We start from the raw sequence: 15453 nt of genomic DNA, 5'->3' as shown, positions 1-15453 counted from the left end.
ATTTCAAGAAAGTGAAAGTGATTATTAAAGCGAGTGAACCAGAAAATAACATTTTTTTATTACCATTCGGCAACGTAAGAATGATCGATATATAATTAGGTAACATTTCACAAGGGAATACAGTATAATTTCGAACGTGGCTCTCTGGGATTACTTTCTCAGGGAGATTACAAATTGTTTTACGATATCTCAAAAAAGCAATATAGGCTTTATAACAGTATTCTAACCGCCGGGAAACAGAGACTGCTTTCCTAAAATGAGTACACTCTCATGAATTTACTGCTACTACAGAATTTCAAAGCATAAAATAGTTTATGCGTAAAAGAATTTCATGACCTTTCCCTTTTAAGTCGGAGGAGGGGGGAAGGGGGAGGCTAGGGCGAAAGGGAGGCTCGGACTGTCACGCCTTCTTAACCCCATGTTTAAGCCGCTCCCTGCATGCGAGGGAACATCCTAATGCGTAATATTTGAGGTAACTAAAGTGGGGCCCACCGTGGTTACGCTTTTTGTATGATTACGTACCTAAAATATTACGCAATTAGGAAGTTCCCGCTCCCTTTTCTGCTCCCCCCCCCCCCCACTGGTCAGGGTTGTTTGATTAACCCTAATCCACGATTAAAAGTTAACCAAGGTTTTCATCTGAACTGTTTTTAGATAATGCTAAAGAAAAGTATAAATCAAAACTGAGAGTCAAAAATTTTTTTAAAGAATCTTTATTGATTATTGAAGTAGACTTGAATCAAAGCTAACCCAGGGTTAGCTTAATCGGGTTTTGAACAACTGGGGCCTGCCCCTCTTCAACTTTAAGTGTTTTATGTTTGTATGCCGTTGGGTATCCACCGTGGTGACAGATATGGATAGCTCAAATGGTCCTGCTGAAGCCTCTGCCTGTTTCTCCGTTCTATGTAAGGCTGAACTCTTCGTCGAAGGTAGTAAAACCACTTAGATATCACTACTCGACCTCTTTCATCTGGTAACGTATCACCATAGTCAAACAGACTGTCGAAACGATAATTGGACAGGGATGCAGCTAGCAGGGCTTGCGCCTGTAGAGAAACAGCAAAGTACAGAAAATGATTTATATTAATTGGTCGTCCTCTTGTTAAGCGGTGAGTTCCCAAATCCCTCTGTAACATTTACAGTAAAAATGACTTCTAGTAGGTAGTCACCTTTGTTTACTGAGGGGTCTCGATTAGTTTTTACCATATGAAAAAAAGAACTAGGCATAAAACGATTTATGGCCAATTTGTCTTATATTTAGTACGTTGCCTCGTTTTCTTAGTGTATATACGTTCTGCGTATCACCGGATAGGCTGAGAAAGTTACTAGGTTTTCTTCAAAGGACAGAGCCTACTAGAAGAGGGAATGCATGTAACATTAGAAAGACTAACATCGTATCAAGAGTCATAATCAGTCGGGAAAATAACTGCCAAGTTTGTGCAAAACCGTTTCTTTATACTGCCCGATGGGAAATAACGTAAGCAGTTTTGTGATCAATGATAAAGTCTTACCGCAGAAATATTAGCATTCGGATAGTTGAACATGGAAAAGACATCATCGGAGACTCGTGAATCCCGATAAAGCTTGGTCGGCATGTTAAGCGTGAAGGCTCCGTAATCAGCTAGAGGATAATTGATGGCTGCGTGTTGCACACTTATCTGCCATAAAAACCTTGTGAGGAAGTTTACGAGGCCGTTGACTGATGTCAGTTCATTAGGTAGATCTTTGATCTGCAAAACAAACAGATAACATTCATTTGGCACAATAATAATTTAGGAGTATGCCTTGCTGCACGAAATGATTAGGGCACAGCCTGTGTAAACGATGTCGATCGATAGAATCGGAACTTTGCAGAGGTTACTGATTCATGCATCGTGACCCAATAGAGCTCCTGAAAGGAAACAAGTTCTCTCTGACTGGTTGGGGTGGCAGACAGACGAGGAAATGGCATACAACATCCAAATATGGGCAGGGCAACGAATTTACAAGAACTCGAGCTCTTGCCAAAAGCTGTCCAAGGTGGAGGAAAATGATTCACAGTGCTGCATTGGTAGTGCATCAACTACCTTCTCTAACGAGAATTACAGATAGGTAGAATTATAGCGACCATGATTAGCAAATGGAAGTCAACAAAAAATTTGATTGAGATCTTACGTTTCCAAGTCCTCCTTCACTTCCAATGCCATCCGCAGACACTTCATTCATGAAGTTCTGTAGTTCAAAGTCGTTTTCTACGTCATCATCACACTTGTAGTACCTTGAAGAGACAAAAATATTGCAAACATTTATCTTGGGTTAGGCTCCACACCAAGAGGACTCAACCGAGTATAACTAGATTGGTGATCTGGAATAAATGTACCTCGTTATCAGGGGTTAATTATGAGATTTGGGGCTGCCAAAATCGTCGTCCCTGCGCCTTTGAACCACCACTGCTTCCCCGGAGCGCAGGGATAGCCTCCCACCAATGTGTTACCCGGGTTGAATTTCTTACTGGTTCTCGTCCAAGGGGTTCTTTTCCGAGGGTTTTTCTCCGGGTTCCCCGGTTTTCCTCCCTCCACAAAAAAAAAATAAAAAACATTCCAAAATCCAATTCGGTCAGGAAACAGTCTCCCTGATTAGTAAGGCTCTTGCCACTCACGCCGAGCACCCTGCTATAATGAATTAAAGTTGTTATTCACTTACTGAACTACGTAATCCTTGGCGGCTCTTTGGATATTACTGTACAGGAGGTATCCATCATCTCTGTAAGGAAAATAGTGCAGGGAACGGCGCTCCACTCCACGTTTCTTTGCAGGGAAAATGAAAAAAAAAAACTAATAAGTTGCGAGAAAGGCTCGCAGCATAAAGGCAATAGCTTCCAACTCGAGAAATGTTGTTTGAGTTTTTGCCTGTGAACTGCCCGTTCACCCTTTTAGCTTTTAATGCAAGAATTTGTGGGATCAGTTTCTCTTGGTATCCAAAGGGACTGCATCAGTATAAAAATATTATTGAAGATTTAATCTCGATTGTTCCACTGAGATTTCCTTTTAGGGGTGGTATGTGGGGAGTGGCTTACTCAATCGAGGCATGGGATTCAAAATATTGTAAACTATTGGGACGTAGAATAAAAACACCCAGTCGGGAAGCGAGATGGTGTGCTCTCTTTCTAGGCGGGGTGCAGGATATTATGGCCTTTATGGATGGGACAGTGTTTTCTACATGCAAGATGGATGATACAAATTTAAACGCAAGATAACGCATACGGAAAGCCTGGACAATACAATGTCGGGAAGCGAGATGTGCTTTCGTTTGTAAACGGGATATAGACTGAAGATTCAGGCGAAATCTATAGTGGGATAACTGCACAAAAATATCACGACCACAGACAGCTGGTATAGACATCACGTCAAATCAGGATAGAGAATCTGACTGGCGCGTGGTGGTGGGATGGACCAAAAACATGAACCGAACCGCGAGAAACAGGATTGGCCGGAATACGCGTTTGGGTACTCATAGCAGTCCGGGACACAGTTCCTTCAAACATCCCGCTTCCCCAGTCAATTTTGTTTTCGATTTTTAAACTGTTAAAAGGTAAACTGAAGTCTGCTTTCCCCTCCGGAATGTCTCAAGGTTTGTGGTAGGCATTGTACCTTACAGGGGAAGTATCACGGGAATTTTCGAGTTCATGCGTTTTCGTTTCCAAAATGCGCTAGAGCATATCATCAGTTTTTCCTTTCAAGAATTCAGTTGATTTCTTTATCTTGGTGTTCTAGATATGTTTTGTAACTAAGTGAAGGTATTGTCGCACCATTTTCATCACAAAAGGCCCAAATCTCCGTGATACTTTCCCTTTAACGATGACAAGGGGTTTTAAATGTCTTTAAACTCGCATCTACGGAAACTAAACAGCAAGTTTCAGTTTTTAAGCATTGCAGCTAAACAAAAAAAAAATACACGTTTTACCTTGATATTTTCCAGGAAATTAGTGTCCTTCCAACTTGTTTGCCTGAAAGACCTCAACGCAACGCTCACAGCTCCAAGATAACCATAAGGAAACAACTTGTGCAGATGCCCATTCTTTGACAATAGAAACGCGAACGCCAGCTTGTCAGTAATACTGATTCCTCGGCAGTGAAACTTAAGGATCTGATGAAGCGGGTGCCACTTGGAGAGTTGCCTGTCTTTACTCACACAGAATGGCTCCATTAGCAGATGGGTCTTCGCCAAATGTTCAGCGACTTGATTATATCCCAGATCTGCGCCCTGCACGTTGAGTTTTGCCAAGGTCCAAAGACCTTTGTCTTTTGGAGTGTAGACAGGTGAACCTGTCGATTGGAACATGGCGATCGACCATTTGAATGTCAAAGGCAATTTAGTGTAATTTTGTTTTAACTAAATTATACTTAAAAGTGTTTTCTATGAAAAGTAAAATTGAACTTCCCCTTACTGGCTGACTAAAAACCTTCAAATGAGAGACGGTTTGGTTAAGAAGTCTAGTCAGTTTTTGCTGTCTATGCGAGCAACTGATTAATCCTCTCCCTCCAGTTACCCCCTCTCTCTAGGCGAGAGTGGGTGGGTCGACACCCTCTCATTATCCTACAAGATATCGGTAACCCCAAGGAAAATATTTCTTGAGTCACCAAACAGAATTTCAACAACTTTCTTTATTTGAAATTAAGGTTTACGTTTGTGACGTTTGGACAGAAGTAAGTCGGCAAAGAGTTTAGGGATTAGGTCTTCAACTGGGCAAGAATAAATGGTGTCTTTTGCACGTAAGTAGGGCTAGGATAGCTGCTTGTTAATTTTAACATTTCATAGCAATGCTTCGAGAAGCAATACAGCCTTCATACCAGGTTTGATGTCCATCTGAATTGCTATCGGTACCAGATTGTCTCTGCTCCTCGGATTAACAGCAAATAAAGCTATTGGAGATGTGGGTTTCCACATTTTTCTATTTGGAGAGGACTCCATAATGTCTGGCATGGCAGGTAGGTTGTCTAACAATGGGTATCGCAGGACAAACACCATTCTTTGGGATATTGCCTGTGTATACAGAGTATAGAGAAAGTCACATCATATCCCAAAAAACATGTTAATTATCAATTACACTGGTTCGAGAAATAAAGAAGAAATTTATTCATAATAATTGAGTTACCTTTTCCAATGAAAATTTTGGCATATTAGGAGTATTGATGATCAGATTATTCCAGTCAAAATCTTGATTCAGTGTTTTCTTCAGCTCCTTCCATTTGATACCAACAGTGTCTGATTAGTGGAAAAAAACATGTCAGTATTCAAACACCACTAAAAAAATCTGTTCTTCGTGAGTGAACACGATTGAAAACGACTGATTGCAAATGACGCCACTGTACACAAGTAACAAGTAATACGAAGGTTTTTGTTACTTCTATAATTTATTAGCTCATTTGTTTCTACCAATGATGGCGTCAACATAGTTCTTACTTAGGCTCTTTCTGTACCTCGATCAGATGAAACCCTCATTAGTGTCATAGGATTGACGCCCGCGAGCCTTTGTTCAGAGAACACCTTGTCTTCCATCCAGTAACTGATGAGGTCTTTAAACGGTTCTACATCTGAGGGCGTTTTAAAAAACGGGTCCTATAAGATAGAACAAATAATAAGCAATTAAATTAGGATCTACTTTGCAAGGCGAGAGGTGAACCACTGAACTTATTTAGACTTCATTTAGGGATAGCTGTGAAAAGTGGTTATGTTTAGATTGAGTGGTCAATCAACCAAAAGTAATCAAGCCAATGAGATTAACATTTACGCATGTGCAGCGAGGCGCGTGTCAGCCATGCAAGTTCCTCTGGCGACAGTCTGGTCCCCAGACTTCCCAGCGTCGTGGATAAAAAAGATCGCAGCTCTTGCATGGAGCAAGAATGAGCCAAGTTATACTAAGTTTATTGTTTCTCCCCTAAGTGGTCAAGAAACTGTTGCGTGTGTTTTTTTTTTTTTTCAAACAATCGAAGAGACAATGAAAACGGTAAAAAAGCAAAGTAATGCAAATTTCTTTCGGAACTAAATCAAAGAACAGTGATAGTTTTCCTTACCCCTAGAGCTGCCTGTGCCTTGCGGAAGAAAGCATATATCTTGACAAAATCAGCAAAACTTTGTACATCTTGCCCGGCATTGAGCTTTGCCCACTGTTTATGGATCTCAAGACCTCCCATATTTTTTGTCTTGTAGATATTGAACTCCCACATCTCAAAAGGGTGCCTTTGATAAATGGACAACTGTAGAACAAAAGTTAAGAAACCGTTACAAAAAAAAAAGAAAAAAGAAAAAAAATTCACATGCACAGAGAGACTGGTGCAATGGTTCGTAAGATTGAAACTAACTAAAAACAAACAAGCAGATGGAGTAGGGCGACCGGCACTACTTGCAACGTCTTTCATGGTTTGTGGAGAGGACAAAAGAACGAACAGAACAATGGTCCCAGCCCTGAAAAATAATCCAGCTTCAGGTTATAAGGGCCCAGTGAAAATAGAGCTTTAAAAGAGGTGTGGCCTCTCAATGTGGAATCATACACAACTAAAATCTTTGAATATCAGTATCAGGCCCGTAACAAGGCTAAAACAACTGGAAGGGCCGAGAAAAAAATGGTTAAACAAAACTACCCCCCCCCCCCCCCCCCGCCCGTCACTCAAATAACAGACCGATCAGGCAGTGTAAAATGCAACGAAAACATCAAAAAAAGCAGTAGGTTTAGTAAGTAAAACCTACATCACACATTTTGGTACAGTTCTTTGCCGTTTCTTTTGCGCAGACTACCTCATGAAATTTCCTAATTTCACGTTTGAGGACATAAACAAACAACGACAGATTTTTCTTTCACATTTTAAATTTGGAATCGGGCAGTAAGAATCCGACTGCAGGATATTTTTTTTCCTCTGGCTCTTGAGAGGACATACTTGTTTGGCTTTTGACAGGGTGTGAACACTAAATTGCTATAAACTAAGGGCATTTATATTGCTATCAATAAGCGGATGTCAGAAAACAAGTAGTTTATTTCAACAGCTTCCACGGCTTGAAACTGGTTGATTTCGATCCATTTTGGTTCTTATTTCCGATTCACAAGGTACCGTAGGAGCGCCTTTGTTGCTGTTGTATATACAAACAAACTGTTAGGGAAGGAAACTGACAGGTACTGTAGTAAACAAATTATTGAAGGTTGTGAAAAGGCACTTTCAGCGTTAGAGTTTAAGACTTCTTGATCAGTGCACATTTATTTGTTTGAATTATACATATTTTTAGTGCATCGCTTTTTAACTTCCAAAAATTCTGGGGGGGCTCAAGCCCCTCCCGCCCCTTCCCCTTCTACGGGCCTGAGTATACCCAACACTCCCTCCAGCCCTTAACAAAGTGTCGCTTGTAAACCAGACTTACCTGTTCCTTAATTGACATGTTGAGTAATCTGATTGGTTCTCCCTCAATGAATGGCGCCAACTGATAGACTCGTTTATTGTCCTGAAGCAGTTGATACCTTCTGTCCTGGCAAGGTTTGGAGGTCTTCTGGGATAGCTCAACAGGGCATAAATCTCCGTATATGCCTACCAAATTGTGATACAAGAATTATGTCATGATGTACAGTCGACTCCCGATAACTCGAGCCTTCAAGGGAAATTGAGTTCGAGTTTTCGGGAGTTCGAGTTATCGAGGGTAAAATTACATATAAGATGACCTGAAGCGAAAGCCCCCGGCTTCTATATAGGCTTCCTAGCCTTTAACACATTTAATATTGTAAATAGTTAAGTATGAACATTGTAATAGTAAGAATATTGTGTGTCGTCTATAATGTATTTATGTTGTATTTTTTGGTTAATGGCAAAATAAACGAATTGACATCTAAATTGAAATCTAAATTGAAAATTGGTTCGAGTTAGCGCGAAGCTCGAGTTATCGGGAGTCGACTGTAAAAGTAAGAAGCGTTTTCCAAAGTTTTGCTTTACAGCACTCTGGTTAGTTAACAAATGCTTGCACGTGATTGGTTAACAAAAGCTTGAATCTGATTGGTCAACGAAAGGTTTTTCATCCTAAAAGGACCACAAAATTTACAGTTTGAAACACCTCTCCTATAAGTGGACGCTAGACTATTGTCCCAGGGTAATTAAGCATGATCGACTGTATTTTATGGAGTGCCTTCGAGCTATTGTCACTTATCGGACAGAGGTACCGCGATTCGTCCGCCACTCTGACTAGTACACCTAGTGGCGTCAACTAATCAATATTAAAGAATTTGTTAAACTTTTCCCTCACCTGAGTTTGCATTCACCAGGCACAACAAGGTGCAGAAGAAAAACAGAACAAAATGTACAGCAATCATCTGTTACCTATAAACGTGAATCAAATTGATGTATTATGAAAAGGAGTGAATAATACCAATAAGCGTGTATTAATTTCAAACTTGACCATCATCAACGGCCATTAATTTCGACAATAGAAACAAAATACCATTTCAAGAATTTTGTTTTACCGATTAGTTTACCTCGCGGTTGGTTTCGGGTGTGGTGTTTCTCGTAATTGATTGAGATTAAAGCAAAATGGGACAAACTTGCTTCGACACTCAATTAAAATTGTTCTGTCCATTATATATCTGTATATTTCAACACTAAAGGAAGGATTTCTATTGGTTATAGAAAATAATATTAGTTCCACAAACATATGATACCAATCTTAACAGCACACTTGTGACTTTGAGTTCCACACTGAAAAGTCCAACAAGTCAATATGTAATTGCTTTTACACTTCTTACAGCATTTGCAATATCAGCTAGTATTATCACTTATAACTTATGAAGAAAAAGTCATCTTGACAAGTCGTAAATTAAAGCCATTAAGAAACAAACCTCGTTGCAAGCATCGCCAATGGGTACGAGCAAAAAAACCTGTTTTGCTAACGGAAAAATTCCAAACAATCCGGTTAAATATGCTTACTGATTATTTCCTGAACCGGTTATATTCAGTAAAAGCTTGCTACGATGTATAAAATAAATCCGGAACCAGCTGATTCAGTCGAATACCGTAAAAAGATAAGAAAATAGTTTAAAAGGACACATCACCAAAGACATTATTTTGAGTTCGGATTCAATTAGATAGCATAATGGATGCTAGTCCGAGCTTGCAAAATAGCAACAACCAAAGAAAAGAAAACATGTTAAACAGTGCAACCTCAAACACTACGTTTAAAAGAGGTCAGTGTTTCAGCGACTTTACCATCGCCAGTAATCATATCACACGATATCAAACGATATCACACGACTGATCATGTGACTCATCAAAATTTGGTTTCAATATCAGTTACATGACTTTCTTCGGACTTTTCTTCCTCGTTTATGAAACAAAATTTCTTCACCATTAAAAAAGTACTTACACTTTTAGTTACCGCCAATAACTTGAATCTGGCGGTTCTATTCTCTATGTTGTCGTTCACATAGTTATTGAAAGGAAGTGATGAGTTTAAAATTTAAGTTTGCTAACTTCAAAGACGTTCGGCCGCACTGTACTGATCAAACTTGTGACAGATGATATCTCACAATTTTTTTCGTATGTTCGACCAAAAACAAATAATAAGACATTATGAGTTTTATAGCAGTGTTTTGAAAGAACAATAAATATTCAATATTGTTTACTTTCAGCTTATTAATAAAAATTATCATTAATATAGTGCACACTTCCAGAGTTCAAGGCGCTTTACAATCAAATAACAAAAGTATAAAAAGTTACATCGATATCCATAGTAAATTTAAGAAATAATCTAACAAGTAACAAGAAATGCAATAAGAAAAATAATATGGTAATTAATTAAAATCAATAACAAGCACTTGTTCGAAACTGTTCGAATAAATAAGTAAGTTTCCAATCCTTTTCAATCCTCTTTTGACTTGATGCTTAGAGCAACGGTAAAATCAAAGGGATTTCAAGGACGAGAAAGAGCGTGCGTAAACACAGGTCAATTAATTTTCGTATTTGTAAAGTGATATAAGTATGTGACGAAATTAAAATCGTAATAACAAGGAAGTGAGATAACGCTTTATTATTTTAGGAAGATTGTTTCCGCAAAACGGAAACGAGCGATATTACTGAATTGAAATAACTCATTGTTAGAAAACTAACAGAAAAAAAAATGCAGAAAGTCTGGATAGGAGATGGAAAATTTGCTTTAGTAATAAATACGCTACTTTTGTGTGCCTCTAGAGACAACCTGTTCAAAATCCTTTTTTTGAAGTTCGAAAAAAAAAATAGTAATAATAATAAGTAAAAATGAAGGATTAAAAAAAAGACTTGGCGAAATTCAATTCTCACTCATTGATAATGAAGTCTTCATGAACGACTTATTATTTAAAAGCAAATAATCTTCATATAGTAATAAACTAAACTTCTTTGCCGAAACATGACAATAACTTTGTTTCATTTGTTATTACATTGTCTTCGCACACACGTTTGAACGTAAGCAAGTTGGAGTTAATTATTTTTACTGCCAGTCGCGCAGTCTACTTTCACGGACAGTTTCTCTGATAGCCGTTAGGAGATTATGTGGTCACCATGCAGATGCGATTCAATGAAAGGTATTTAAATATAGAGCAAGAGAATCATGATGATCTTATTTACCAGCTAAGAAAATTTGAAACGGACTGAAAATCAAGCTTGGAGGATAAAAGATAATCAAAAGAGAAAGGTGTTAAAGAAATAATTTAAACTACGTAAAGGGGAAGTATCACGAAAATTTGCTGTCATTTCAAAACCCAAAAATGTTTGACTGTCAGCAGAAACAACGAAATAATTGTCAAGTTTGTTAACTGAAAATTATCACCCCAGTGCAATAAAAGTGTTGATTAGTGCCTCTGGCCAGAGACAGGGTTGGCCGATTTGGATTGAAACTTGAAAAATATTAAGCTAATGTTTTTCAAGTTCTCGCATTTTTGTTTCCAAAATGCGCTAGAACAGATCACAAGTTGTTTCTTTCAAGAATTAAGTTGATTTCTTTCCTCTCGTTATTCTAGAATTATTTGGCAGGTGATTGAAGGTCTTAATTAATCATTTTTAACAAAAGATATCAAAAACCCCATGATACTTCCCCTTTAATGCTGCATGCGACAGCCTTATGATCCGCTCGAGGGTCGACGGTCATTCATGCATCAGTTGGTGCGGATTACTTCTCGCACAACAAATCTTATTAAAATTTTGGTTTAAAGCGCTACCATCTCTCTTACATCCTAAAGGACTAAAATTCCATTTGATTAAGTTTCGTTCTCTTGCCTGTTTCACCTTATGTCGTTGTCAGCTAAAAGTCATCAAAAGGCAACTTTGACCACCTTAAATAAAGTGAGTTGGGGTACGTGCCGGGCTGTTGTTGCAGAAAAGATCCGCTTATCTTTCAAAGACTTTTCAAAAATCCGCTTTACTATTCTTTCTGTCATTTACATATATCTTCCTTTCAGTCAAAAGGAAGAAAATAAGAGCATTTTTAGTTACGTTACAGCCATTTCTCTCCCTTACTCTTTCCTCTCATACATATTTTACCTTCTAAGCATCGATCGATCGAAAAAAACTTGTTATATTTCAAATCGGTTTTTGCGGACAAAGAATATATCAAAATACCGAGGAACAGAGGAAATACCTGGATCTAAGAGCAGACGCGATTATCCCAATAAGCTGTCAAGGTGGTAACGTCAGATGAAATCAAACAGTTTACAAGATCGGTCCAACGTTGCGAGCTTTTTTTCAAGCTTTCCTTGGGAATCGTTGAATCGTTGTAACACCTCGCTCGTTGAACTAATACAATTGAGAAATATCGGTGTGGCCCTTATTTGAGTTATGAAGTCAGTGTATACTTAGGTGTGGAAATGAAAGAAGTAAGTATTCTCGAGGCAGAAGTTTATTATTTTTAAGGTTTGTAAAAGGTATAAAATACAAAATTACTAAATTTAACTATTTTAAAATTTATGCAATTCTTGACCACGCCCAACGTGGCCGGTGGAAATAGACAGAGTCTGCTGTTTACGGCTCTCTTGTAATAGGAAGGGGAATTCAATTTTAATAGAAGTAAGTGATTGGCCTTAAATAATTCCTTTTGTATCATGAAAAAGATTTCTTCAGTTTTGATTTTAAAAAGAAAGAAAAATGGTGTACAATTTTAAAGAAAACAGTTGTAAAAGTGCAACAGGCGACGCCCCAAGGTCTCAAACCGCTGTTTGTTTTCTGAACAATGCGGGCTCAATCTTTACGTGGTGACGTCACATGAAGATCTGGAATAACTCAAATTTTCGTAGAAAATAATTCTCTTTGGATGCGCAAGGGCAAACATCTCGATCAAATTCTTCTTCGTCTCTAAATCACCATCAAAGTGATCCCACGTGGAAAGAAGGCCAAACTTCGAGTCATAACCCGCTTGTAGAGCGTTTAAGAGCGAAGGTGAGAACAATTTAGCTGCTATTTACTTGAAAATTATTTCCAATTCACTCGGTAACATGACTGTCATGACTCGCGCGTGGTTTTTAATTTATCGAATAGCCCAGCTTTCTTTATAATTTCAATTGCGTTCATTCCTTTTCGACGAACAGTAAAACACCCTAAAAAGTGCAAAGTAAGTTAATTGGGAACTTCTACTCCTAGCAATCGATTTACAGGGCAAATTTGATGTAATTTAAGGATATTGGGCTTTAAATAGCTAAGCTCTAAAATGAAGGTCCATTCCGCTGTCGTATTCACCTTATCCCTGTCTGTGTTATATTTTACATGCAACAAACTGCTTTCTAACCGAAATTTCGCGATTAAGGCACATTACACCTCTCAGAAGGTCTTCATTTGGGATTAAATCTGTTTATTCTTGGCTCCGTTTGTTGTATTCTGACAAAAACATATTCGCCCTTAAGGTAATTGCATTAATCGTGTTAATATTTTTAAATAAGTCACGCTTTGGGAACCATAGTCTCTCTATTTTAACTGTAAGTAATCTCATTTTTCAATGTTGATATTTTTTGCATTTTTTTCAATCACTTTGTATGTTTTTCCTCTGGGTTTTAGATCTATAAATTTTACTTATCTGTTAATGAGCAGTAGCTAGTAGGGTAACCTCGAGATTGAATAAACTTTTAACTCAAACTTGCATAAATATCTGGTCAATTTTTATGAAAGATTGTGAAAATGTAGGCTATAAAAAAGCATGCGCGGAGATTTGATCAGTATTTTCAGGAGTATAGCAGTCTTGTAGAAAAACGGAAACTTTACCTCAGTAATTAATAATTGCCTCTAAAAGCAAACCTTTGTTAAGGTTAGCGTGATCTTCTTTCTTGAGTCAATGGATGAACCCTAAAGTTTCACCATTGAGTGCCGGAAAGCTATTGAGCAGTTCTTTCCTGGGGTGCTGTTTTACGTTAAACTAGACGGATCTCAAACTTTTTATTATGTAAATAATAAAAATCTAAAATGTGATTTAGCAATTTTATCAAGTTTCACTCTGAACTCGTTAAGGGGTTGTAGCGAGGCTATTTTATCCTGATCATTAGTCAACAGGTCATGGGTAACGATCAAACGAAAAAGAAAGGAAAGGAAAGTACAGCATGTCCAAAGATAGTCCCAAAGGGAAGAAACTTAGATGAAACAAAACACATCAGGCTGCTTGTGTTACATGACAAGTCACACTCAGACCCTAGCGATGTGGTCGATCATTTCTGTGATGCAGTCAACGCATTTAAGCCACCGGGAAGTCTAGAGATCAAACCAAGCAATGTCAAGATTTTACAGCTGATCGAGAGTGACCTGGATCCCTCAGGTCCCAGTTCCCTTCCTGCGTCTCAGCGCAAGGAAGTCAAGGATTGGATATCAGAATGGCTGAAGCAAAATGGCGTCGTCCTTATTTGTCTTCTGACCAATCATAACGTCCAGCCCTTCACGGAAGACATCAATTTACAAGACGGAAAGTTAGTGGCATTTTCATTAGGCGAACAGCAACCAGCGGCCTGGAAAGGATGTGTTGGTCTGGGTTTAGACCTCGATACTATCACAAGCCCCAGGGATTTTGAAGGTCCGCTGGAGGAGCTTGTGGCGACTGTTAAAGCGGAGTGACAGTACGAACATGTCCTTGTTAATGGCCACAGGGATTCTATTTTCCTTTTTCCTTAAAATAATACCATGTGTTTCCCTGTTGTTTTCAACGTTGACTGTTTTCAGAGGGTATTCGGGGAGGGGAGGTGGGGGAGGGGGTACCCCTAGGAACTTTTAGCGGGGATGTGCAGCTCGGTTTTCCAAACCCTAACCCTATTTCCGACCGAGATATATTTTCTGGTACCCTTTTTCAAGCCTGGCCTTTAGAATTCATACCTATCGATCTGGTTTCTAGAATCCACACCTGTTTTTCAGACTAAAAAGGCTAAAAAAAACCATACCCTCTGGTACGGCACATACCTGTATAGCTTATATACAGTACTATCCCCCCCCCCCCCCCCTCTCTCGGAGGGTATTCCTGTCGTCCTTCACCAACCTGAAGGCTGTCATTGTTTTATTTTGTTTTGTACCGGCTAAAAAACCTTGTGTCACAAATGCGATATCATGCATGTCAAGTGAATTAAGCCAGATAGTTTCCACAGGGTAAAACACTGGCAAGCACCTAAAGCACATAACTTATTTGTGGTCGTTTTTAGTTTTCTTGTTTTGTTCTTCTGTTTGTTAGTTTGCCATTAGTGGACTCACACTCACAAGATGTTTTAGTTTGTCCGTTACCCAGCATTCGCTTTGATATTTACAGTTATTTTTGCAATAGTTGTGTGTATATTTTGGAAATCAATTGTAGACGATGACAATAAATTAAAGAAAGTAAACAGTTAGCAATAATTGATTATTTCGTCCTGTGGTGATAACACCCTGTAGACATGTGAACGTTTTAATCCTTGACCCCTAATATCAAAGAACAAATTCTCCTATCTTGTCTCTATACTTTTCTTACAAACGTACTGGGGGAGAAGCTATCAAAATATCAAGAAAATTCACTTTGGGTGATCATATCCTTAATTCTCACGACCTCAGTCTCTGCCTGCCCCCCCCCCCCTCCCTCCCCCCTCCTCAATCTCAAAAGATGGTGTCTTTAAAAATGACAATGAGATTCAAACCTCACTTTTCTTCTTTTTCTAGCAATGCTGACTCTTGCTAGCTGAATATTTCTATGTCAACTCAAATTTTAAAGCCAATAAAATTATGTCGGTAATGTTCATGAGATAGGTGAAGAGAAAAAACAAAAGTCCCTGCTGGTTTTGAAACGTGATATTTTTACTTCCTTGTTCATTTTTGGAACTTACTATACCTCGGGTATTAACAAATTATCGTTTATGTAATGCTATCGCTCACCGTGATGCTGTGGTTGACTCGCCCCTAGTAGCTATGTCCGCTAAGGAAACACGTAAACCTCTTGGTTCTTCAGCGCATGTACGTTTTGTTACATAAGCAAGCCCTCTATGCT

The 15453-nt window shown here is 38.6% G+C and overlaps 2 protein-coding genes across 4 annotated transcripts; one reads left to right on the top strand and one right to left on the bottom strand.

Moving 5' to 3' along the window:
• Window positions 1-630: 630 nt before the first annotated feature.
• On the bottom strand, window positions 631-15450 carry LOC146475297 (polyunsaturated fatty acid 5-lipoxygenase-like). 3 transcript variants are annotated; one of them, XM_085115671.1, is made up of 12 exons: window positions 15342-15450; window positions 8260-8333; window positions 7390-7553; window positions 6054-6236; window positions 5460-5598; window positions 5135-5244; window positions 4830-5022; window positions 3943-4304; window positions 2683-2786; window positions 2155-2257; window positions 1512-1730; window positions 631-1046 (listed from the first exon to the last, which is right to left on the bottom strand). In XM_085115671.1, exons 2-12 carry the CDS (start codon window positions 8324-8326, stop codon window positions 813-815), a joined length of 1878 nt encoding a protein of 625 aa, XP_084971797.1. In that variant the 5' UTR covers window positions 8327-8333; window positions 15342-15450; the 3' UTR covers window positions 631-812. The 3 variants fall into 3 exon arrangements, with proteins under 3 accessions (XP_084971797.1, XP_084971796.1, XP_084971795.1); XM_085115670.1 differs by lacking the exon at window positions 15342-15450 and adding an exon at window positions 9373-9502; XM_085115669.1 differs by lacking the exon at window positions 15342-15450 and adding an exon at window positions 9369-9495.
• LOC146475298 (uncharacterized) lies at window positions 12252-14835 on the top strand. The gene is made up of 2 exons (XM_085115677.1): window positions 12252-12413; window positions 13508-14835. Exon 2 carries the CDS (start codon window positions 13518-13520, stop codon window positions 14064-14066), a length of 549 nt encoding a protein of 182 aa, XP_084971803.1. The 5' UTR covers window positions 12252-12413; window positions 13508-13517; the 3' UTR covers window positions 14067-14835.
• Window positions 15451-15453: the final 3 nt, after the last annotated feature.

Source organism: Pavona decussata, unplaced genomic scaffold (assembly GCF_977016875.1).
Source record: "Pavona decussata unplaced genomic scaffold, jaPavDecu1.1 SCAFFOLD_84, whole genome shotgun sequence".
Lineage (NCBI taxonomy): Eukaryota > Metazoa > Cnidaria > Anthozoa > Scleractinia > Agariciidae > Pavona > Pavona decussata.
This window is presented reverse-complemented; position numbering and strand designations above follow the sequence as displayed.